The following is a 27,079-nucleotide window of genomic DNA, read 5'->3' as shown; positions in this document are numbered from 1 at the left end:
GTGAAATTCTCTGAGTCTCAAAGCTTATTATCCTTTGTCAAATTATAAGGCTAAAATGCTATAAACAAATGTCCTCTCAATCAGTATTTTGTAAATTTGTTTGCAGTTTCATATTATCCTATACAATGGACATGACCTTTGGCAAACTTTGGGAGATGGTGAGGGACAGGGAAGCCCGGCGTGCTGCATCCATGGGGTTGCAAAGAGTGGGCAACTGATCAACAACACTGACAGATAATTAAAAGGCCAAGGCTTATATTTGTAGGAATCTAACTAGTGTTACTACTTTTCTTCATTTCTTAGTAAGTCACCTAAGCATATATTCCTGCAGTGACAACCCCAGCGAGAGGTTCAGTAGTGAGAATGGAACCAAAGATTGCAACTGCATGAATCTTTCTCCCAGGAAGCAGCAGAACAGTACAAACTTCATAAGTAAGTGGTTTTATTTCATTGTGTTTTGGGGGAGGAAAACACCAGTTAACAGAAGAAAATGGTTCATCTGTGTGCATACGAGAGCTAACAAAAGAAGTGGCTGGCTAAATGGTCAAAGTTAATTGTTTACATATTTATGCTTCAATAAGGAAAAGAATTGTTCCTTAGTCACTAAGTCGTGTCCAACACTTTGTGACCCCATGGACTGTAACCTGCCAGTCTCCTCTGTTCATGGAATTTCTCAGGCAAGAATATTGGAGCAGATTGCCATTTTCTTCTCCAGGGGATCTTCCCAGCCCAAGGGTCAAACCCACATCTTCTGTATTGGCAATGGATTCTTTATCACTGAGCCACCTGGGGAAAGAAAGACAGAAGAATTGACTCTGATGGGAAAAACAGTATGGGTTTTTGGGAAAGACAAGTGGGTTTTTCAGAACACATTGGAACTAATGAAGTTTGTGACAGTGTCTATTTTAGCAGGCATGAGTAGTCTTTCCCTTTTCTTCGTGGCCATAAAATTTCCCCAGAGAAGGAACTTAAGGTAGGTTTCCTATCAGTCTCTTTCATGGGAGTTGTTTTTACCCTGAAGAGGGTATTCATGGCAGCCTCACTTCTCAGAAAGTAACTGAGCAGGACCCCATGGGGCCTTTCTGGGTGGGACAGAACTTCCCCCAAATCCTCTGCTTTAGCTCCTCTCTGAAGGGTCTGGCTAATAGTATTTGGTACATATTTCCAGAGGTGTTTTGTAGATGTTAAAAAAACCTCCCCCTCTCCAACAAATGGAAGATGTTAACTACTTGATGACCTTGAGTACAGAGCCCCAGGCCTGCTGGAGCCTAAGAACTGACGACGTTCACCCTTGTAACACTGCCTTATTCCCTCACCGTCAGCCATCAGAGAACTGTGCATGAGCTGATCACAGACCTTGCAACCTCCCTTCCTCATCTGGCTTTCAAAAGTTCTTTGCCAAAACCCTTCAGGGAGCTGTGACCTTTTTTTAGGGCAGAAGCCACCCTTCCTTGCATGGCCTTTCAATAAACCTTGCTCCAGACTGATGCTTTGCTTTGCTTGACACATGACCTGGAGTTAACAAGTTAACTTTTTGTCTGATAAGCAAAGCTCAGAGGAGGCTTCTTCCTGCATCTGTTGAATCTCAAGTTGTTTTTCAGCTTAAAATAATTCTCATATAAAAATGGAATATTTTAGGCTGGTGAATTCAGGTCCTTTTCAGTATTTTGAAGATGGTTTTCTTATTGTAATTATTCACTCTGGTTCCTGTTAATCTGTTCAGGTTCACTACTTAGGTAAGTACTGCTCACTTACCTTGCAGCTGCTAAAACTCTTAAATACCACTGTCTCCAGCAGTCAACTTGTTGCTACTTCGAATGTTACAATTCTCTTACTAGTCAATAAACATATCACTATCTCTTCCTATTTTTCAAATTCTTAATTTATTAATTTGATATCACATACTTATTAGGCAAATATAAAATACTTGGTTTAATGATGAGATGGCAAGAAACTTAAGAAAAAGTCCCTACCCACAAGATGCGTATGTGTGTATGAGAAATAGTGAAGATATAATCAAATGCCTTTTTCATGTGAGATTTAACTGATGAAACTTTTTCCTGACAGAGGTCTAGAGTAGCTTCCTGTGTGAGGCATTAGAAACTTGAAAGGTAAGGTGAGCCCAGGATGTGGAGTGTGGTTAAGGATGATATGATAATAGATATTGTTTTGGAGCAAAGGGCTTGCTGCCTAACACATGTAAAATTCCATACTTGGCATGAGCTTTTGAGAGAAGGAGAAGCTTTATTGTGAGGTCAACCAATAAGGAGATAGCAGACATGTCTGTTAATCTGTCTTCCTAATCTGAGTTTCAATCATGCTTCTATGAATTAGGGGGGGAGGGTGATATGTGAAATTTCTGGTATGGCATGTGTTGACTAAAGAAATATTCACAATCTGAAAGTCAAGAGTTATGTTTTATTTGGTGGGGATTTTTGGAACTCTGAGCCTGAGAGGCAGTAACCCTAAGAGAACTGCTCTGGGGAGGTGATGGGGGAGCTAGGATATATAGGAGTTTTGCATCAAAGGGCAGATAATCAGGCAGTCAAAAGATTACTGTTAAATAAAGAAATCCAGAAATCACAAGTTAAGGAATTTAGCCCTTTTCTATGTATTTGTCGCTGTTGTTCAGTAACTCCGTCGTTTCTGATTCTTTGCGACGCCCTTGGACTGCAGCACAGCTAGGCTTCCCTGTCCTTCACTATCTCCTAGAGTTTGCTCCTTCATGTCAATGATGCCATCTAACCATCTCATCCTCTGTCAACCCCTTCTCATAGCTTCATTTAAAAACTTAATCATACACTACTTTGTATAAAATATGTAACTAAAGAGAACCTTCTGAATAGCACATTTAGTGCTCTGTGGTGACCTATATAGGAAGTAAATCCAAAAAAAAAGAAGGGATGTATGTATATATGGGCTTCCCAGGTGCTGCAGTGGTAAGGAATCCGCCTGCCAGTGCAGGAGGCACAAAAGATATGGATTCAATCCCTTGGTTGGGAAGATCTCCTGGAGTAGGAAATGGCAACCCACTCCAGTATTCTTGCCTAGAAAATTCCATGGACAAAGGAGTCTGGCAGGCTAGAGTCTGTGGGGTCACAAAGAGTCAGACAAGACTGAGCACACACACATGTGTATATGTATAGCTGATTCATGTTGCTATGCAGCAGAAACTAATATATTTCAAACCAACAAAAATTAATTTAAAAACACTCATGAATCAGATATTAGAGTACAAAACTCACTATTTGTAAAAAATATAGTGGGAAAAAGTTAAATTTTAAAAAGTCTCTTTACCCCTTCCTTTCTTCCTTCCCTCAGTCTCAGGAATTAGAGATGATCTAGATAAAATATTCTTGAGGAAGGTGGTAGAACATTTACATCTCAAGGCACACAGAGAGAAATGCAAGTTTCTCCTAGAAAATTAGCTTCCACTAACTGAATATGTGGACTTCCCAGGCAGCTCAGTGGTAAAGAATTCACTTGCCAATGCAGGCGATGCAGATTTGATCCCTGGGTCTGAAGATCCCCTGCAGGAGGAAATGGCAGTCCACTCCAGTATTCTTTCCTGGAAAATTCCATGGACATAGGAGCCTGGTGGGCTACAGTTCATGTGATCAAAAAGAGTTGTTCATGACTTACCATTAAACAACAACAGAAACTGAATATGCAAAAACCAGTTTTAGGATGCTCAAAGAGTTTCATCTAGAGCATTTTTGGGGCAAGATTTCCTTCAATTTCTAAATAGCCATTCTTGTCTCCAGGGGATATTCCCCACCCAGGGATCAAGCCCCCATCTTCTGCATTGCAGGTAGATTCTTTACTGTCTGAGCCACCAGGGGGTTACCTTTCTAAATAGCCGATTCAGTTTAAATTTGAAGAAGTAACATCACTCCCTCACACTCACATACCTCTCCTCAGATGAACTTGAATCAGCATTCAAGTTACCATAAGGACTTGCTAAGGAATGTCAATACCAGGAAGAGAGAGCAGGATTTGGACTCTCTCTCTATCTCACACACACCCACACACACACACAGAGTTCAGATTATATGTGCTAATATACTATGATAAAAGTACACATAGTTGATTTTAGTTGCATTTCTTATATAACAGAGAAATTAAATGCAAAATTGCACATATTAGATATTTTTATTTTTATTCTGTAAAATGCCTGTTCATCCTCTTTGCCCTTTTTGCAAAAAAAAAAAAAAGAGGAGTGCTTATTTTTTCTTATTTATGTGTTTATTTTAAAATATGAAAATTAACCTTTCTCATAAGTTATGATCATTTTCTAAGTATAAAACCCACCTAAAGCTATAAGCTTTTGCATAGTTAAATGCCATGAGTTATGCTAAAATATATGTATAGTCTTGATGTTGAGATGGAACTGTTGATGGCCAAAATCCTGGCTTTCTCTGCCCACCAAAGCCTAATAAAAAATATGGAGAGTTTGGAGGAGATAGAAAGGTGGCTTTAATTCTCAACCAGTGGAGAGGGCAAAACAGTAGGCTCATACCTCAAAAACTGTGTCTCCCCTCCCATGAAGAACTGAAAGTGTTATTCACTCAGTCTTGTCCCGTTCTTTGCAGCCGCATGGACTGAAGCCCACCAGGCTCCCCTCTGTCCATGGAATCCAGGCAAGAATACTGGAGTGGGTAGCTATTTCTTTCTCCAGGGTATCTTTTAAGATGCAAGGACTCAGCTTGAAGTACAAATATTATTAATTTTTCTGAATATATAAATAAATTCCTCAATATAGATTTATTTTCTGAGTATAGATTTTATTCATTTCTGAGTATAGATTTATTTTAATGTTTTTTTTCCAAGTTTTTCCTTTTCATGGTGATATGTCTGGAGGTCCTTGGGGCATAGAGATATTGGGATCATGATAAACATTTTGTTTTACAAAGTTACTGATAACGTATGCTGTGAAACCTATTATTCTGCATCAAATGTGACTCTGAAAAGGACATTTTCTTTTTTTTTTCTTTTTTTTTAAATTTTATTTTATTTTTAAACTTTACATAATTGTATTAGTTTTGCCAAATATCAAAATGAATCCATCACAGGTATACATGTGCTCCCCATCCTGAACCCTCCTCCCTCCTCCCTCCCCATACCATCCCTCTGGGTCATCCCAGTGCACCAGCCCCAAGCATCCAGTATCGTGCATCGAACCTGGACTGGCATCTCGTTTCATACATGATATTTTACATGTTTCAATGCCATTCTCCCAAATTTTCCCACCCTCTCCCTCTCCCACAGAGTCCATAAGACTGTTCCGTACATCAGTGTCTCTTTTGCTGTCTCGTACACAGGGTTATTGTTATCGTCTTTCTAAATTCCATATATATGCGTTAGTATACTGTATTGGTGTTTTTCCTTCTGGCTTACTTCACTCTGTATAATAGGCTCCAGTTTCATCCACCTCATTAGAACTGATTCAAACGAATTCTTTTTAATGGCTGAGTAATACTCCATTGTGTATATGTACCACTGCTTTCTTATCCATTCATCTGCTGATGGACATCTAGGTTGCTTCCATGTCCTGGCTATTATAAACAGTGCTGCGATGAACATTGGGGTACACGTGTCTCTTTCCCTTCTGGTTTCCTCAGTGTGTATGCCCAGCAGTGGGATTGCTGGATCATAAGGCAGTTCTATTTCCAGTTTTTTAAGGAATCTCCACAGTGTTCTCCATAGTGGCTGTACTAGTTTGCATTCCCACCAACAGTGTAAGAGGGTTCCCTTTTCTCCATACCCTCTCCAACATTTATTATTTGTAGACTTTTGGATCGCAGCCATTCTGACTGGTGTGAAATGGTACCTCATAGTGGTCTTGATTTGCATTTCTCTGATAATGAGTGATGTTGAGCATCTTTTCACATGTTTGTTAGCCCTCTGACATATATCACAGCAGGATCCTCTATGACCCACCGCCCAGAATATTGGAAATAAAAGCAAAAATTAACAAATGGGACCTAATTAACCTTAAAAGCTTCTGCACATCAAAGGAAACTATCAGCAAGGTGAAAAGACAGCCTTCAGAATGGGAGAAAATAATAGCAAATGAAGCAACTGACAAACAACTAATCTCAAAAATATACAAGCAACTCCTACAGCTCAACTCCAGAAAAATAAATGACCCAATCAAAAAATGGGCCAAAGAACTAAATAGACATTTTATTTTTCAGAGTGGTTTTCCCCTGATGCCTTTTAGATATCTAGGCATTTAGCCTCTCTGTTTAAGTTTTTCTATCTCCTATCTATTTCTAAACTATATGACCTTTAGTAAGTTATTTTAGTTGCCCTCTTTATTCTTTGCTTAACCTTAGCTTTAGCGCCTTTATTTATGAAATGTGGAACATGAAGTTAATAATTTTATGTCATAAATGTCATATGAAGAAAAACATTTTATACATTCATATGAATAAAGAACTCAGGAAATTACTTAATTGTAGCCCTTAATAGTAGGGACAGGGAAGACTGGCGGGCTGCAGTCCATGGGTTTACAAAGGGCTGGACACCACTTGTGTGCTTAGTCATGTCTAACTCTTTGTGACCCCATAGACTGTAGCCCACCAGGCTCCTCAGTCCATAGGGATTCTTCAGGCAAGAATACTGGAGTGGGTTGCTGTGCCCTCCTCTAGGAGATCTTCCCAACCCATGGATCAAATCCAGGTCTCCTGCATTGCAGGCAGATTCTTTACTGTCTGAGCCACAAGGAAAGCCCAAGAATACTGGAGTGGGTAGCCTATCCCTTCTCCAGGGGATTTTCCTGACCCACGAATCATACTGGGGTCTCCGGCATTGCAGGCGGATTCTTTATCAGCTGAGCTACCACTTAGCTACTGAGTAACAAAAATGACTATTTCTGGCATTTATCTCTTTGTCTGCAAAGAGTCAGAAGTGACTTAGCAACTGAACAACAACAATCTCTTTAAAGACCATCAGTGGAGGAGGCGTTCATCTCTTAAAAGTGAGACAAAATTTTTTTTAAAAGAAATTGTTTACAAAATTAGTGCCATAATTGATTTTGATATCCAAACCTTGTTTTCAAGTCTATTTCTGCTTTTTTTATGTTTTAGGAAACCATAGCCAAAACTTATGCCCTAATGGCTGGGTGCAGAAGAAAGGGAAATGCTATAACTTTTTCAAAAACTATCAATCATGGATCGATAGCCAAAAACTCTGTTCAACAATGAAATCACATCTCTTGGTGATCCAAGATAAGGCTGAATTGGTAAGAGCTCATTTGCCATGAAAAAGGAAAAACAAAAAAACAAAAAAGCCCTTTTAAAACTAAGAGAAGAGCTTCTGTGTGCTCAGTGGTGTCTGACTCTTTGTGACCCCATGGACTATAGCCCACCAGGTTCATCTGTCCATGGATTTCCCAGGCAAGAATACTGGAATGGGTTGCCATTTCCTTCTCCAGGGAAATCTTCCCAACCCAGGGATCAAACCTGGGTCTCCTGCATTACAGGCAGATTCTTTACCGACTGAACCACCAGGGAAGCCCAGAGAGGTACTCATCAAAGGCGCTACCTATATCTGACAATATTCCTGGTATCTTGGATAGGACAGATGGAGGCTCCTTAGTGTTATTATTTATTTTCCCCATAAACATCAGTCTTCTTCAAGACTGCACATTGGTAGGCAAAAGGATAGCTATCTCTCCTTTGGGAAGACATTAATTCCTAGTTTTTGCTTCAAATTCTCTTTGCACCCTTTCATCAGTTGTTGTGTATATCATCCTCATGAATTCCATTAAGTAGCAAATACCTTTACACAATATATGCAAGAATACTTCAGAAACCTTTCCATATTAATTTCCTACCTTAAGTATGTAGAAAACCTCTTCAACTTTCTTAAGATTTTCCTGATTAGGAGGATAAATAGCAAAGCCTTTTAAAGTCTGAACAAAGGTCAGAAGAAGCTGTTTTAATAGTGTAACAATTCATTTCCTCTGGATCCCTGTCACAGGATTTCTTACAGAGCAGTATACAAGATGGAATTTACTTTTGGATTGGATTGAACATTTCTTATCCACAAAATACGTGGACCTGGCTGGATGGCACCCCATTAAATCTACAACTGTGAGTATTTGGCATTTGAGTGCGTGTGTGTGCCCAGTCATGTCCAACTCGTTGCGACCCTATGGACTGTCACCTGTCAGGCTGCCCTGTCCATGGAATTTTCCAGGCAAGAATACTGAAGTGGGTTACACTCCAGAGGATCTCCCCAACCCAGGGATTAAACCAGAGTCTCTTGCATCTCCTTCATTGGCAGGCAGATTATTTAACACTGCATCACCTGGCATTTGAGTTCTATAGGGGGAACTTAATAGTTCAACAGCCAGTCCCTACTAGGGGCTGCCTGAACCTGCAGGGAGCCAACTTGTTCCTACAGATTGAAGACATTAATCTTTGTTAGTGTATAAATGATCAGGAAATTTGCCTTAGAGAAACAGACTCCTAAACTAATTTATTTTCATATTTGGCTTTCTTTTAGCTTACAGATAATGCTAGAGGTATAAATGGAAAATCATATCAATGCAAAATTCTCTAAATTTAAATTCTTATTACGTATTTCTTAAGAAAAGAGGTTTACAGAATAATTCTTATCTTTTAAATTGGAGTATAACTGCTTTGCAGTGTTGCATTAGCTTTTGCTGTAGTACAGCATGAAATGGTCACATGTATACATATATCCCCTCTCTCACATGCAAAATAAAGATCTTAGAAGACTGCTATGATCTGCATGTTTGTATCACCCCAAAATTCATGTGTTAAAATCCTAACCACAATGTATTAATACATCATGATGTATTAAGAAATAGGACCTTTGAGAGATGCTTAAATCATGAGGGTGGAGCTTTCACAAAGGTAGTTTCCCCCACCCCAATAACTGGGAAATATTAAGGAAAAATTTACATGTAACACAACAGACAGCCATTTGACTCTCTTCAAATTCTATTATCCCAATAAACAATATCTGTATCTATTTTATGTACCTCGTTCATTTCTGTTTAAATTCTATGTGTAGAGAGTACTGAATCTTTGGGGATTCTGTGCTGATCCTCAAAACACAGGCAGAAGGTTTGGAGTGTCCAGGGCAAAAACTTCTATTCTTATTATCAAGGCTTGGAGGATCATTAAAAGTTGATTTAACTTCTTGAAAATTTGAAATTTGTGGTATCTCTTAAAGAGATGTGATATGGAGGAAATGAAGAAAGAAAATAGAGATGTTTGAGAGTGATACAGCAGACTTATCAGGCTGGCTGAGGGGAATCAAAAATTGCTCAAAAGAAGGAAGTAACTCAGCAAATGAATGTTCTTAACCAGAAACTATTTACAATATCTTTTGTTAAAATTCATACTCTGTACTCACATATGCCACAATCTCTGTACACCCTCCACACTAAATTAACTTAAAAAATTTATCTCTGATTATTTTTAATGGATATCACCCAGCATATTTTTTTCTAGAAAATCAGCATTGACCCTTTTTTATTTTTAAATATTTTATTTTTAAGTTTTGTTGGAGTATAGTTGATTTAACATGTCCAATTAGCTTCAGACAGAGAAGGTGATGGCACCCCACTCCCCTACTGTTGTCTGGAAAATCCCATGGATGGAGGAGCCTAGTGGGCTGCAGTCCATGGGGTCGCAAAGAGTCGGACACGACTGAGCGACTTCACTTTTACTTTTCACTTTCATGCATTGGAGAAGGAAATGGCAACCCACTCCAGTGTTCTTGCCTGGAGAATCCCAGGGATGGGGGAGCCTGGTGGGCTGCCGTCTATGGGGTCGCAAAGAGTCGGACACAACTGAAGCGACTTAGCACCACCAGCAGCATTATCTTCAGATGTACAGCAAAGTGAATCGGTTATACATATATCCACTCCTTTTACCATTATATTTTTCATATAGAATGTGATACTCGGCCACCCACATGCAAACCTGCTTAGAATTATTAATTTGCTAATCTGATTCTTTAAGTTGAGTATTTTCTGATTTCTAAGATATTTTGCAGCTTATTTGTTTAAGACAGGAAAAGTTGGTTTGAACATCATGGAAAACCAGAATTTAGGGGAAGTTTCCTTCTTTTATGTTAAGGATAAAGAATCTGGGTATATCCTTATACACCCACATGCACAGAAATTTTCTTGTTGAGGTGTCTATGTGAGTTTACAAATTTTAAAAGGGAGTTGATCTCTTGTAGAAGCAAAGAGGCTCATTACAAACAGTGAAAAAAGATTTTTGAAAGGGCTCATTCTATTCTGGCTCCTATAACAAAATACCACAGGCTGGGTAGCTTATAAGCAACAGAAATGTATTTCCCACAGTTCTGGAGTGTGGGATTCCAAGATAAAAGTACCTGAATGATCTTGTTTTGTTAAGAGGATGCTTCTTGGTTTGCAGCCAGAGCCTTCTCAATATGTTCTCACATAGTGGAAGGGGCTGGAGATCTCTCTAGAATCTCCTTTGTAAGGAAATAATCCCATTCATGAAGGTTCCACCCTCATGACTTAAGCATCTCTCAAAGGTCCTAATTCCTAATATATCATTTTGAGGTTAGGATTTTAACATACGAATTTTGGGGTGATACAAACATGCAGATCCTAGTGGTCTCCTAAAATCTTTAGTTTTTGCATGATGGAATGGATTGGGAAACCAATGTTTCTTACATTTTAATTTTCATTTTAATTCCACATAGTAATATTTACAAATGACTGTTTAGGTTAGAAAACTATTTAGAGGAACTCCTTCATTAAATAAATTGCTTTTAATGTGCATTTGCTCTCTAAATATTGCACTGTCTCAAAACTCCAGATTGGAGAGTACATTCTTCCTAAGAAGAGAGAAAACACAAGATACACAGAGTTGTGCTTTTAGCAGAGTGAGAACAGATGTCTGGGAAAGAGTCCAGCTTTCATGGGAGTCACTAGTATGTTGCCTTTTCCTCCATAGATTTCAAGTTCTTGGAGAGGTTGAAGATGATGCTTGTGCTTTAATAACAAAAAAGGGTGTTTTTTCTGAAAAGTGCCCCATTCAGAATTACTGGATTTGTCAAGGTGTTGTTCCTTCATCTACAGACACTGACCTCTGAATTGATCACAGGTATAAATCTTCCTCTTTAAAAAAAGTATGCATTTTTGTGGAAACACTTTGTTTCTACAACAAATATTATTGTGGTAGTGCTGATAATAGTGTGGACGTGGGTCACTACCCATCAAGGCAATCAGCCTTGAGTTCTTGGCTCTACTGGAGGACTGAAATGACATTTTCATAGTCATCTCTCATGAATGATACTGACTGTTTCAGACAGAAACTATTGCTTTGTGTCCTCAAGAATTCTCTCCCTACACCTTGCCTTCACCATTAATGGAAAAACTTTTTACTTTTTCAAAGATAAGCCATTGGATGTTACATTTTTGAATTTTCTACCATTGAATCTACACATTTGTCTGTGTCTTGTCATTTTTTTCTCTCCATTTCCAAAAAGAAAAAAAAAAAAAGCCACACTTCTTTCTATCTAAATCAGATCTCCAAGTCTACGGTCAGGATTGCATCCACTTAATTTTTTTCAAGGAGATCCCTTCCTTGATTATGTCTTCTTTAACCTCTGTCTTCTTATGCCTTCCTTTACAAGAAAATTGTTCATTAACCACATGAGTCTTTTGGTTTCCACCCAGTTTTCCTCATCCGTTTTAAGTCAAATTTCCTAAAATTTTTTATACTTGCCTTCCTCTTTCTGTTTCTCAGTCCACATTCTAAAATGTAGTTTCTGCTTTTCCTACTATTGCACTGACGTGTTCTCTCCACACTTTTGACTAAATACAGTCAGGATTGTTTACTTTCACTTTATCTCTCAGCAGTGTTGCTCCTTGTTGACCTGGCATTCATTTTTGAAATATTTTTTAACCTTAGCACCTATGATGCAAAGTTTTCTTGAAATTCTCTCTACCTGTCCAACTAGTCCTCCTCAGTATTTTCTGCAACATCTATTCTCTCATCTGATCTCTTAAATAATGATATTCCTCAGAGTTCTTGTGGGTCCTCTATTACACGCAACTATTGGCTAAACTCATCCACTCTATAACTTCAATTGCTATCAGTTTATTTTATTTTTAAATAATTTTTATTGACGTGTAGTTGATTTACAATGTTGTGGTAGTTTCAAGTGTACAGCAAAGTGAATCAGTTATCAGTTCAGTTCAGTTCAGTTGCTCAGTCATGTTGGACTCTTTGCGACCCCATGGACTGTGGCATGCCAGGCTACCCTGTTCATCACCAGCTCCCAAAGCTTGCTCAAACTTATGTCCATTGAGTCAGTGATGCCATACACCCGTCTCATCTTCTGTCATCCCCTTCTCCTCCTGCCTTCAATGTTTCACAGCATCGTGGTCTTTTCCAATGAGTCAGTACTTTGCATCATATGGCTAAAGTATTGGAGTTTCAGCTTTAGCGTCAGTCCTTCCAATGAATATTCAGGACAGATTTCCTTTAGGGTTAACTGGTTTGATCTTGCAGTCCAAGGGACTCTCAAGTGTCTTATCCAACACCACACTTACAGTTATACATATACATATATTCATTCTTTTTTTAAAGAGTCTTTTTTACATATAGGTCATTACAGAGTATTAAGTAGAGTTCCTTGTACTATACAGCAGGTTCTTATCAGTTACACATATAAAACAACTAATTTTATATGTACTTGAGTGTATATGTTGGGGCTTCCCTGGTAGCTCTGCGGTAAAGAATTTGCTTTCAACACATGTGGGTTTGATCCCTGGGTCAGGAAGATCCCCTAGAGAAAACCCACTCCAGTATTCTTGCCTTTGAAACCCCATGGATGGAGCAGCCTGGCAGGCTACAGTCCTTGGGGTCACAAAAGAGTTGGACACAACTGAACTACTAAACAAGGGTGTATATGTCAGTCCCAATCTCCCCAATTCATTGACTACTCCCAAACCCATACTTCTAGCCCAGACCTTATTATAGAGGATTGCCTATTGGACATCTCTATATACATCTACATCTCAAGACCCATTAACTAATGAACTTAAACAGATTAGCTTAGTAACATGCTCACTCTAGTTCAAGCCAGAACTTTTGGAGTCAACCATGACTTCCTCCTTCTTCTCTCTCTCAATAGTCAAAAATTCATTTAAACCCTGTCAATTTTATCACACGATTATTTCTGGAGTCTGTCTCTATACAGACTTTATTAATCACCCAATCATCTTAGATTATTGCTCTAGCTTTTCTGTCTGCTACAGTCCATTCTCCATGTTGTCATCATGGTTTAGATTCTTGAACCTCACATCCCTTACATTACTCACCACCTTATTTCCTTCAGTGGCTTTTCACAGTTTAAACCTTTTACCAGCTCCTCCAGCCACTCTTTATTCCTCCCCCACCTCCATGCTGGTAATGATACAAGCACACTAACCCTGTTTCGGTTCCTCAAATGTGGCATGCTGTCTTTTGCCTCTAATCTAATCATATGTTTGCCTCAGCTCAACAAACACTGTTCCCTTTCTCACTCTTCTGTTCAACTCTTCCTTATTTTTCAGGTCACCAGTGAAATGTCATTTGCAAGAAAATACTTCTGTGACTATTGTCCACTCCAGGCTAAATTGTAAGGATTTAATATATATTTTCATAGTTCCCTGTGCTGATTTTAATCTTAACATTTAGAAACTTTTTTTTTCTTAACCATTGTTTAATTATTCTTATTTCTTCATGTGCTGTAAACTCTGTAAAGTGAATAATCCTCATCATTGTGCGAACAAGATGTGTGATTCATACTGGTAGATAAGTACTTTTTAATGTTATCAAGTATGTATTTGCAATATGTTCCCCAGCATCATTTTTACTAGTTAGGTAGAGTTTTCCCTAGTTTTGATAAACAAAACCTGCATACAGAGAAATAAAGTCACTGCTGTTTTTTTTTTTTTTAAATAAATATCAGTGTTAGATTTACAGACTAATAAATAAAAATTTCCAGGTTTCTTGCTTGTTTGTGCTTTTAACCAAGAACCTACATTGAGGCTTGGAGCTGAGAGATTACTAATGTTTGCTGATTGACTTTAAATTCACCAAGAGAACTATTTTAAGGTCTTAGATCCATTAACAGCAAAATTTAAAGATCATAAAAGAATTTTAAAAATGTATTTCAAATTCATATGTATAAACAGAAATAATTACAGCTTTGTAGGGAAAGAAATATAAAATGTTCAACTCAAAAAATTTAAATGCAAAGAGCATAAAACCATGCTTACTTAATATAACAAATGCAAAAATATGTACCGTTTTATTAATATGAACATTTGAGAAATGTCAAAAAAAATTGATAAACGTTACAGTTGAAGGGAAGGGGAGAAAGATTAAGAGATCTGAGGATCTCTTGTTTCAAAGATTTTTGAAACACTGGTTTTGATGCAAACGTTTAAACATTTAAATATTGTGAAATAATTAGTCTGTTTGCACATTGAGTATTGCCTTGGAAAGAAAGTGAAAGTCATTCCGTCGTGTCCAACTCTTTGCTGTCCAACTCTTTCTTTGCTGTCCGGCCGACTCTTTGCTCTCTGTCCAACTCTTTCTTTGCTTTCCGTCCAACTCTTTGCTGTCTGATTCTGCGACCCCATGGATTATACAGTCCATGGAAATCTCCAGGCCAGAATACTTGAGTGGGTAGTCTTTCCCTTCTTCAGAGGATCTTCCCAACCCAGGGATTGAACCCAGGTCTCCCGCATTGTGGGCGAATTCTTTACCAGCTGAGCCACAAGGGAAACCTAAGAATCCTGGAGTAGGTAGCCTATCCGTTCTCCAGCAGATCTTCCCGACCAAGGAATGGAACCAGGGTCTCCGGCATTGCAATCTATGCCTTAGATCCAACCAAAAATACAACTCCAAGAAGATAAGAGAATCAATAACTAAAATCCGAATAGTAAGCTACCCATAAGTATTGAATTACTATTCTGGGACATCCGTCCATAGATACCACATATTAACGGAGTTCATATCCCCATTTCCAAGTGAGCCCTCTTTTTTTTCCAACAAATTGAATGATAAGGTTTGAAGATTTATTAACCACTATTGCTGTCGAGTCACTTAAATCCTGTCTGACTCTTTGTGACCCCATGGACTGCAGCACACCAAGCTGCATGCGGTTCTCCAGGCAAGAATACTGGAGGGGATTGCCGTTTCCTTCTCCTAAGTGATTCCTCTCAAGTCAAATGAAGTGTCACATGTTCACTCTCACACAATGATGAAGTTATATTTCTCATTTTTCTCCATTTATATTCAGTAGTGTTGAACACTTTGGGTTTCCCATCAATCATTGTAAAAATTAGCATGTTACTTTCCTGTTTTGTTTATGCTTATTAGTATATAAATACATATATGCATGTGTATCTTTATATTTACATGCATATGCATTATACTTAAAGTATAATACAAATTATAATCAAGGATAAAAAAGTTTTCACTCTTAGAAGTTGTCTTCTCATAATTTGAGATATTAAATGTCCAATTCTAACCATACTTATCTATTATCGCCCCCCAATGGACATGTGAGAGAATATTTGTGATTTTATTTAAAAAACACCAAAACTCTCAATTTGCTTTTACAAAGTAACTTTATTTTAATACTAATTCATATACTTAGGGCAGGCTTTTAAAAAATCTATGTCACTAAGTAATGAAATAGCATTAGGTCCCATAAAAGCCATGAGTCAAAGAAAGGGATTTTTTGACATTGTTACTCTGTTGTTAGAGAAGGCTGATACAATGACCATATAATTTTTAAAATTATAACTTGAAACAGTGTATTTTTCTATTTGATTTTGGACACTCCAGTATTAGAAGGCTTACAGGTCTAATATGTGAGTATTACAGCATCTGTATCCTAGAAAATATGCATTGTTCTCATTTTATGCTTCTGCAAATATATGTAAACGGATTTATGTGTCTGAAGTTAAACTGTTGCTGCACTGGTGCTCTCAGAGGCCCAGATTCAGCTCTCTGACCAAACGAAAATGACCTTAAACTTCACCTAAAAATCAATAAGTAATATAGAAGAAAATAATTTTTTCATTAGGCAGATAACTGTCGTCTTTGCCACCATGCACTTTTCCTCATTTTGTCATGTGAGCTTACAGCTGAGATCTGTGCACCTCTGTCTGCATCCATGTCACATACCAGCCCAGACTCTCTCCTGAATTCTAGAACTGTACATCCCACTTCCTGTGAAGCGTTTCCCCCTGGAATTCCTGCCAACTCCTAAAATTCAGTAATTTCAAAATATCCTTTTCCTGCTGTGTCAGTTAGTAATCCCACTGTTCCTCTGATTAACTTCCTAAAGGGAAACATGGAATTTATTTTTTTTTAACATCTATTCTTCATCTCATTGTCTGATATTTTCTGGGAGTTTATCTCTGAAAGAGTTTCTGAGTCACTTAACTCTTCTCTATTCTTCTACCACCATTTCTGACACTGCTCTTACCGTTTCTTCTTTCAATCAATTGAAAAGACTTTCAAATAATTTCTTGACCCATCAAGTATCTAGTATCTTTAAAGAAATAACCTAAAGGTACTTGAAGTTTAGAGCATCAGTTCTAAACTTCACTACTTCAGTTAGTATAGCAAATAATTCCCCCTGAATCTGGCCCTGGGTCTCCTTCCCTCTTTTTCTCCCTCCCCGATCCCCACTTTCAGCTCCAAATTTTATTCTTTCCCCTCTCATTCTGGTGCTTCCAGACAATTATAGCTTCTCAATTTTGTAGCATTTGCTAACCTCATATATGCTTTTCACTCTGCTGCCAGTGTTTTTCCTGAAAATGTTCTTCCTTGAATATCTCCACTTTCTTAACTTGTCAATTAAAAAATATCTTCTCTAGGCACCTCTTTCTCAAATTTCGGACACTTTCTTTCTTGTGCTACCAGCGAACCTTGCATACTTCATATCCATTTAATTTTGTACTTTTTACACTGTTTGATAATTCAATGTTTGAAGGTTCATCTATTCAGTGTCTGCTTTTCTAGACAAATTATAGGCAATGCTAAGTTTCTTGTCCCATTTATTCTATTCTAGTTTTCAATTAAAATAATTTTATTTACTCCCAATACAGGAGAACAATGAAGTAATAATACAACACCAGCTGTTAAAATTAAGACCTTAAGAACAAAGTCCTGAGTTTTCTAAGAAACCATGCAATGGTTGGTTTTAATTAGGAAAGAGATTTTCTCTTTTTGTCTTTTATGTGACTCTGTATGGTTCTTTCCCCTATTCATGTTGAGATTGAAATAATCAAATAAACATTTATAAACAATGGGAACGAGGAGAGAACAGAGAGGAAAACAAAATGAGAATGAGGGTGAGAAGAGAGCTTAGAAAAATGGAATTGATATGGTCGATAACAGAAGATGTAACAACGAGACTCTGCTAAGTTATTTTCCTAAATTCTTACAAGTCCAGTATGTGTTCTCTTTTTACAACTGTTTAAATTTCTATCAATGAGTATACATGAAGCACCCGTAGGATGCAGAACACAGATTTCACAATTATTTCAAGAAAACAATGTTTTACAAAGAGATATTGTTAACCTTGAGTAAACATGAAGATAATATCTTCTGAAGAGTTACACATTCTGACATACAACCTAATTCATTTTCTCAAATAGAGAGCAGTTTGCGCAGCAAGGTTCAAGTCACTTCCTCACCCACCTGCCCCCCAAAGTTGTACTATTCATGATGTCCATCACACAGTAGGTCCTTGGCATTCACAAATAGCACTCTGCGAGTTCACATTGTTTACTCATCACCTTGATTCTGTCACATGACAGTCTGAATGTGAAATCTTTTTATTACTGTTTCATTTTTTCTTCTATGTGTTCGGTGTGTGAAAGTGATTCACTCAACTAGTAAGTCAACATGTTATGCACTATTCTTGTGTTGAACTACACTACATTATTCATGAGTGAATCTCATGAAGTTATGCAAATATTGCAAAACTAAAAGAAAATCAACTAGGACTGATAATGAAATTAACAGTAAAAATATCAGAATTCTTACTTAACAAAACAAGCAATTTTGAATGACATTAGTCAATTCATATTATTAAATCTCTTGAAATGTCATCGAAAATTTTCATACATATTTTAATGTATTACCTATCAGATTTGATTCTAAAAGCAATTTGGGAACTTTTAAATATGCTGTGGCATATACATCTTGAATGCCAAGAATGTAACAGATTTATAAAAATTGACTTAGAGGTTTTGAGTGAAATATCAATGAACATTTCTAAGCATGAATTTCATGTACCTTTATATTAACATATTTCTTTCTGAAGGAATAAAAATTACATTTTATGTAAAGGATGTTAAATCTAGGGTGTCTTAACTTTTTGATGTGCATATGTCTGGTTTGCTGCAAATCCATTTTCTAACTAAATGGGTACTGGCAGTGCTGACCCCAATTTTGTGTAAATAGGCACATTCACCAATCCCAATTATTTTAAACCTGAAACAAAACACAAAAGGGGGGGGAAAAAAAGGGCCACAGAATGAGTGGATACTGAAGAAAATTATTGTCTTCTCTCAGATTTTATTCTAACCCAACATCATATTATTTGAATATAAGGCAAAGTGAATTCATATGTTTTGCCTGTCCTAAAACATAGCTTTATAAACTGTATAGTCCTTGGAATTCTCCTGGCCAAAATACTGGAGTGGGTAGCTATTCCCTTCTCCAGGGGATCTTCCCAACCCAGGAATCAAACCCAGCTCTCCCACACTGTAGGCAGATTCTTTGCCTTCTGAGCCACAAAGGAAGCCCGAGAATACTGGAGTGGATAGCCTATCTCTTCTCCAGGGGATCTTCCCAACCCACTAATCAAACTGGGGTCTCCTGCACTGAAGGCAGATTCTTTACCAGCTGAGCTACCAAGGAAGCCCTTATACACTCAAAATATCAATAATCTATATGATGAAGAAGGGAAGGCTCTATTACCAAATATATTTTAAATGTTGTATAATATTCTAATTATTTAACATCTTTGAAAACTAATTTTTATTTCACCTGTATTATTATGGAATAATACATATTACACCTCTCACAGTTTCTGTACAGGTTGTATGGTACAATGATTATATGAAGCATTGTGTTTGGAATATTATAGGCTTTAAATAATTTGTATAATAACTTGTGTTACCATTTTGTTTCCTGGGCTCATTTTTTCTCCACCAGAGGGAAACTTCCAGGAGAACAGTGTGTATGGATTATAACTCAGATCTCTCCATGATGGGAAAGGCTCTAAGCACCGGTTTCAGGGGTGTCAGTTATATACTCAGGACTTACCAGTCCTGGTTGTATAGCATTCCATTGATCCACTTCCAAGTCTGCCCTGGTTTTCGCCTCAGTCCAATCCAATATTGAGAATGGTCAGAATATCGCTTCAGGAAATTCTTTAATAAAGAATATTTATAGAATAAATAGCAAATGCCTCCTTCTCTTGAATTTTTTGGTCTAAGTCATTATACATTAAAAAAAAACACAGAGACTTTCAGATTTGGAAATGATCTCAGGGTGACTTTGCCCTTCTCTGGTTCATGACTCAATTCACAGGCATGTTACTCTTGTAACAGCTTTTGTAGCAAATTGCACTGGGTAGCTTTCTCTCTTTTTTACTTTCTATAAGAGTTTTTATAAAACAGAAATTAATTTTTCTGTGAAGGCTTGATCTAACTTGATCAAATCTTTCTAGGTTTGGTGGCTTTTAGGATGGGAGAATTTTGTTCAGCAGTAAATTGTATTGAATAGTTATTGGCTCATTCAGATTTTATATATCTCTGTATTTATTCTGATACATTATATTTTCTGTTATTTATTACCACTAACCTAGCTTGGACTGTAAGGAGATCCAACCAGTCCATTCTAAAGGAGATCAGCCCTGGGTGTTCTTTGGAAGGACTGATGCTAAAGCTGAAACTCTAGTACTTACTTTGGCCACCTCATGCGAAGAGTTGACTCACTGGAAAAGACTCTGATACTGGGAGGGATTGGGGGCAGGAGGAAAAGGGGACGACAGAGGATGAGATGGCTGGATGGCATCACTGACTCGATGGACGTGAGTTTGAGTGAACTTCGGGAGATGGTGATGGACAGGGAGGCCTGGCGTGCTCCGATTCATGGGGTCGCAAAAAGACGGACACGGCTGAGTGACTGAACTGAACTGAACCTAGCTTTATGGGTTGGTTTGATTTTGGTTAATAATTGCCTTGCATATCTTTTCTTTGTACGTCTTCTCTAACTTTCCTGTGTGTGTGTGTGTGTGTGTGTGCATTAGTTATGTCTCTGTAAGTAGGACATAATTAAACTTCATTGTTTTTTAAAGCCAATCTAAAAATTGTTGTCTTTTAAGAGATAAATTAAAAATATTTACATTTTATCATGATTTTTGTTATATTTGGATTTATCAATGTGTTTTATTTATTTTTTCATCTTTATTTTTGCTAAATTCTGTTGGATTGATTTTTTATGTCTTTATTTGAACACCTTTTTAAACATTTTTTTATTCTTTCATGATTACCACTGAATTAAGAAATATGCCTATCTATCTATATATATATTCTAATTTTTAGATTGTCTATGTATAAACAATTCTTTAAATAACTGTTTGGACAATTATCCTTTTCTTCAAGGTCTTCTAACTGGGTGCCATAATTTTTTTACATCTCCATAGTTTGTAATTGTATTTCTTAGGCTGAGTAGTCTTTTCTCCTTTTCTGTAATCAATCTTGTCTATTCAGAGAACCAGTTTTCCTCCTGTATATCCTCACTTATTATTTTGTTCTACTCTTTTTCTCTTATGCTTATTCTATTAATTTAACAAATAAATAATAAAGCTTTTGTTCTGTTTCCATATCCATCTGATATTTCTCATTTTCCCCCTGTTTTAATTCCATAATTTATTATTCTATGGAATAGAATTTATAACTTTGCATTTTTCCACCATTCTAGTGTATTCATTTAAATATTTTTACCAGAATTTTCTACAAAATTAATGTTAATGTGGGTCAATTCCTCTTCTGTCTATTCCTAGTAGAGCAAATTGTCAGCAAATGTTAAATATGTCCCTATGCTCCTTAAGGTCTTAACCATTCTGTCTCTTATCACCTCTGGCATTCTACATCTCTACTGTTTCTGTTTCAAGGCATTTCGTATTGTACATTTTTGAATTTTTCTACTTTAGACTTTTTTGTACCCCAGAGCTCCTAGACCATCTTGGCTATAACAACTCATGTACTAATTCTCTCCAGCATCTCTGACAAACTGTTATGATTCTGTTTATCATTGCTTTCATATAGTCCCACAAAAAGCAACTTTTATTTGATATAAAACAGATTAATATCAGTTCATACTGAGAGCTTTATTATAACTTTTCAATTCTGAATTGTGGAAATGGTTTTAGTTTTTCTGAGTTTCATTGCTATAATTCCTTTTGAAAATGCTGTTGTTCTTATTGTTAATTAGTCACTAGTCATTTCCAACTCTTTGTGACCCCCATAGTCTGTAGCCCTCCAGGCTCCTCTATCCACAGGATTTCCCAGGCAAGAATAGTGGAGTGAGTTACCATTTCCTTCTCCAGGGGATCTTTCCAACCAGACATTGAACCTATGTCTCCCACATTGGCAGGCGCATTCTTTACCACTGAGCCACTAGGGAAGCCCTTGAAAATACACAGCCTAGGTACTTATGTGGTTGAACTTCTTTGAAGAACAGTTGTGGTCTTTCTCATGGGCAGTAGTACTTAAATTGCTTTACATGGGGCCAAGGGAAAATGCCTCAGAGTGTAACATTTCTAAATAGGAAGGGAAAGTCATCTCCTAAATGTTGCCTGATAACTTACCATGAGGGTTCCTCTGAGGTGACCTGTGATATGAATGAGATCTGACTTGATATGAGCTCTTTCTATGGTTTGAGTAAATATGAAAGTAGGAGCCCCCTCTCTACTTATCAGAGGGTCTCTTCTGGACCATTCTTATTCTCCACACCAGGTATAACCTCTGAAAATATAATTATGGTTCAAAAGCATTGGCTTACCAGTTCTTTCATGGTGTTGAATACAGCAAGAGTTGCATCATGAGAGGCACAGAAGTTCTGGCTTGCTTCCCAGGTGGTTGTATTTTCAGAAAAATAGAAGCACTTTCCTAGGAAACCAATCCAGCCTTCCAGGCATGATATGTGTTCAGAGGAAGATTTGTATTTTTCAACTAAAAATGATTGAATAATATATTAAGTACTGAAGGAGTGGAAATCTATTAATTTCAAACAGTTGTTCATTTGAATAAAATTCACCAGGTTAGCCCTTCTGTCTGATGGTATTAGAGTTCATCATTCCTAAATTTCTATACTCCTATTTTGCTAGGTTGAAAGAAAATCTTGATGAATGCCACTTAAGTAGATGCTGTTATTGCTCAAACTGGGGCTTGATGTACTTCTCAAGTGATATTTCTTTCTAGGAAGTCACTCTCATTTTCATGACCTTAACTATTATATATGTACTAATATTGGTAAACTGATATGTCCAACCCAGGCCTCTCATCAGACATCTCCTCCATATAACAACCTAATAGATACTCATCCTCTCAACAACAAATGTTCAGGAGTACACATTATTTAGTATGGCTATTATATTAGATGCGTATTTTTAAATGCATATTGAAAGTGTATAAAAAAGCATATTAAAAAGCAGAGACATCACTTTGCCAACAAAGGTCTGTATAGTCAAAGCTATGGTTTTTCATTAGTCATGTACAGATGTAAGAGTTGGACCATCAAAAAGACTGAGCACCAAAGAACTGATGTTTCGAATTGTGGTGCTGGAGAAGACTCCTGAGAGTCCCTTGGATTGCCAGGAAGTCAAACCAGTCAATCCAAAAGGACATCAACCTTGAATATCAATTGGAAGGACTGTTGCTGAAGCTCCAATACTTTGACCACCTGAGGTGAAGAGCTGACTCATTGAAAAAGACTCTGATGCTGGGACAGACTGAAGGCAAAAGGAGAGGGCGTGGCAGAGGATGAGATGATCAGATAGCATCACCAACTCGATGTGAATTTGAGCAAACTTGGACATATAGTGAAGGACAGAGGAGCCTGGCGTGCTACAGTCCATGGGGTTGCAAAGAGCCGGACATGACTTAGGGACTGAAAAATAGCAACAACAAAGTTATTCTCAAGTTATATAGGAGGAAACATAGGGTTATTTCATGTAAGATGTCTGAAATTACCCTTAATTCTGAGCTGAAGTATGAAAGACACAAGCACTATGAAACATTTTAGAGGAGAGTTAATACGAACATATTTGGGAAATGGACACCCACCTGCTAAAATTGTGGCCAGTGTAAGTATTAGGAGCACCAGAAAGATGACGACTGTGATCATTTTAGTGATACAAAATTTCTTTTTATTTTCTTTTGAGGGTTCTTGTGATTCCATAATAAGGTTGGAACAGATAACATCTCCTATAGAAAAATTAATCAGTTCTTTAGTACTTATGTGACCTTATACTGTTGTAGAATTTGAGATTAATATATACAAACCAACCACATTTCTATATACTACCATTTATCAATAGGAAATTAAAATATAGCTTACCATTTACAATAGCATAAAATATTGAATGCTTATGGATTTATGTGTGACAGAAGACATATAAAACTTGTACAATAAAGATACAAAACATTACTGAAAGAAACTGAAGACATAAATAAATGGAAGGATACTGTCTTCATGCTTCAGAACACACAGTAATGTTATGATGTCAATATGCTAAAACTAATCTATACATTATCACAATCATACACAAAGTTCTCAGCATTTTTTTTTTTTTTGAGTAGAAGTAGGTAAGCTGTTTTTAAAATTCCTATTGAAATGTAAAAAGAACTAGAATAGCCATGTTTGAAAGAGAACTAAATTTGAGCACAAGTATTACCTGGCTTAAAGACTTATAAAAAATACAGTTGCCAATATAGCAGTAGCAGCAGCAGAAATAGACCCACACATGTGCAGACACCAGATTTTTGGCAAAGATGCAAAAGAGGATAGTCATTTTGATAAACAGTGCTGGAAATATTGGATATCCATATAAAACAAAAGACTTTTTAATCCATACCACATCCCATATGTAAAAACTAATTCAAAAAGGATCATAGAAATAAATGTAAAAGCTGAAGCTATAAAAAGTTTCAGAGAAAACACGAATTGTTTTTTGTTATTTTGGATTAGAGAAATATTCAATCCAACCAAAAAACATGATGTCAAAAAAATAATAAATTGGACTTGTATTAAAATTCTGCTCCTCAAAAAACAGTTTTAACAAAATGAAAAGTCAAACCAGAGGCTGGAAGAAATATTTTCAAATTCAAAGTCTGATAAAGGTCTTGGGTCCAAAATACACAAAGAGCTTGATACTTAAGAAAACACACAACATAACAAAAATACAAACAAGGTGTAACAGACATTTCATGAAATAAATATATAGATGAAATATATAGATGGCAAATTACCACATAAAAAGATGTTCAGCATTATTAGTCATAAAGAAAGTGCAAATTAAAGCTAAATTTAGAAACTACTACGTACCTATTAGAATAATTAAAGTTAAAATGTCCGACCATAGCCAAGTATTAGTGAGAATATAGAAGAACTTGAACTCACTCATTCACTGTGAGACCATTTTGGAAGGCACTGTAAAAATCTCTTAAAAAGCTAAATATACACCTATGATATGATCCATTATTTCTATGCATAGGTACTTCCCCAAGAGAAATGGAAGAGTATGTCCATACAGAGATTGGTACCTAAATTTTTATAGAAGCTTAATTTGTAATAACCCCAAACTGTGGGTAAATAAATAGTGTTTTATCTATATGAGGGAACACTAGTCAGCAACAAAAAAGAAATGAACTACTGATACAAACAATGACATGGATGAATTTTATAACTGAACAAAAGAAGCCAAACTGAAATGAGTATATACTGTGTGATTCTATCTATATAAAATTCTATAAAATGCATATCTATCTATAGTGTCAGAAATTTGATGTGTGATTCTTTCAAGGAGGGCATGCTGAAATTAGCAAGAGAAAAATATAATAAAGGGATATGGGAAAAATTTTGGTGTTAATAAATATTTCATTATCTTGAATGCATTTATAGTTTCTTGTATATTGTCATGTACATCAAAATCTATCAGGTTGTACACTTTAAATATGTGCATTTTAATGTAATGTCAGTTTTCTCTCAATAAAGCTGTTAATATGAAAATCAGGTATCTTTAATTCACAGTGTGTATCTGTTTATAGTATTTATAAGCTCCCTTAGATACACAGCTGGAAATAATTTGGCACGGATAGGAGAAATGAAATGCTGACTCCCTCTGGAGGGTTAGGATTCAGAATTGAAAGCAGAAACTCACAAACTGTAAATTTATTTCACAAATAGATCATAGTGCCTGTCACACCTGTGCTTCTTACCTGAAGATTGGAAATCTCCTACACTTGTCAGTCTTTCATGGTCATTCATGTTTCTTTCTGAGTAAGACAAAAAAAAAAAAAATACAGACAGGCTGGAGTGAACACACTGGTTTCAAGATTCCGGCTCAATATCTGAACTTGCTTCAGTAATCTGATGGAAGACAATCTCAAATGAGAATGCAAAGTTAAGGCAATCTAAGATGAGAATATCATGTCAGGGAAATCTCAAATGAGAATACAACAGTAGTATATAAATTATAATAAAAGTTCCTCAGAATCTGAACTGCTTCCTCTTTGGCACACGCTATCCACAAATAATTATCAGTGCAGCTTGAGAAGCTACTAGAGAGGGCTGGCAGCTGAAATAATTTTTCCAACTGCTGGATTCAGTGTGAAGGAAGTGAGGTTCAGTGGTTTATGAAGCCAACAGGTTAAGCCTTCATACCATGACCCTGACCTTCACATACTTTTAGTTAATTTGACCATTATAGCATATTAAAAAGCAGAGACATTACTTTGCCAACAAAGGTCCAGCTAGTCAAAGCTATGGTTTTTCTAGTAGTCACGTATGGATGTGAGAGTTGGACTATAAAGCTGAGCACTGAAGAATTGATGTTTTTCAACTGTGGTGTTGGAGAAGACCCTTGAGAGTCCCTTGGACTGCAAGGAGATCCAACCAGTCCATCTGAAAGTAAATTAGTCCTGAATATTCATTGGAAGGACTGATGCTGAAGCTGAAACTCCAATACTTTGGCCACCTGTTGGAAGGAGCTGACTCATTTGAAAAGACCCTGATGCTGGAAAAGATTGAAGGCAGGAGGAGAAGGGGATGACAGAGGATGAGATGGTTGGGTGGCATCACTGACTCAATGAACATGAGTTTGAGTAAACTCCGGGAGTTGGTGATGGATGGGGAGGCCTGGCGTGCTGCAGTCCATGGGCTCACAAAGAGTCGGACATGATTGAACGACTGAACTGATTATGGATCCCAGCCACAGATCCAAGCCCCAAAGTTTTAAGGGCAAAATAACAAGTTTTGAAAGTGAAAGTTGCTCAGTCGTGTCTGACTCTTTGCGACCCCATGGTCTTAGTCCATGGAATTCTCCAGGCCAGAATACTGGAGTGGATAGCCTTTCCTTTCTCCTGGGGATCTGCTCAACCCAGGGATAAAACCCAGGTCTTCCACATTGTAGATGGATTTTTTACCAGCTGAGCCACAAAATAGCAACTCAGACTTCTTGAAAAGAACATGATTTTGCTTTAGTAATAATAATAATAACAGAAAAAAATCATATCTAATATTTATTATGTTTCCTTGACAGTAAGTCTAGTTCTAAGCTTTTAACTTTTATGAAGTAATTTAAATTCACCATAACATTATCAAATAGGAGCATATCATTATTATTAATTTATAGATGAGGTAACTTCCTTAATGTAACAGAGAGGTTAAAGTTTTCTTGAAGTAACACAGTCAATATGGGGCAGAGGTTGGCTCTGATCATTTAACCATTTTGCTGTCTTCTA

The 27,079-nt window shown here is 36.9% G+C and overlaps 1 protein-coding gene across 8 annotated transcripts in view; it reads left to right on the top strand.

Annotated features, from left to right (window-relative positions):
• The window catches only part of LOC109558832 (killer cell lectin-like receptor subfamily F member 2), a 41,689-nt gene extending 16,346 nt beyond the window's left edge, over positions 1–25,343 (top strand). For 3 of the 8 annotated variants that reach the window (XM_070790168.1, XM_070790170.1, XM_019960147.2), the window contains 5 exons: positions 304–432; positions 7,092–7,246; positions 7,987–8,099; positions 10,977–11,126; positions 13,586–17,350. In XM_070790168.1, coding sequence (XP_070646269.1) covers positions 304–432; positions 7,092–7,246; positions 7,987–8,099; positions 10,977–11,115 — 536 coding nt within the window. In that variant the 3' untranslated portion in view covers positions 11,116–11,126; positions 13,586–17,350. Of the gene's footprint in view, positions 1–303; positions 433–7,091; positions 7,247–7,986; positions 8,100–10,976; positions 11,127–13,585; positions 17,351–19,262 lie in introns of those variants that run through there. The other 5 variants (XR_011566756.1, XM_070790169.1, XM_070790172.1 and 2 more) reach the window with 5 other exon arrangements.
• The last annotated feature ends 1,736 nt before the right edge of the window (positions 25,344–27,079 follow it).

Source organism: Bos indicus, chromosome 5 (assembly GCF_029378745.1).
Source record: "Bos indicus isolate NIAB-ARS_2022 breed Sahiwal x Tharparkar chromosome 5, NIAB-ARS_B.indTharparkar_mat_pri_1.0, whole genome shotgun sequence".
In the NCBI taxonomy this organism is placed as follows: Eukaryota; Metazoa; Chordata; class Mammalia; order Artiodactyla; family Bovidae; genus Bos; species Bos indicus.
This window is presented reverse-complemented; position numbering and strand designations above follow the sequence as displayed.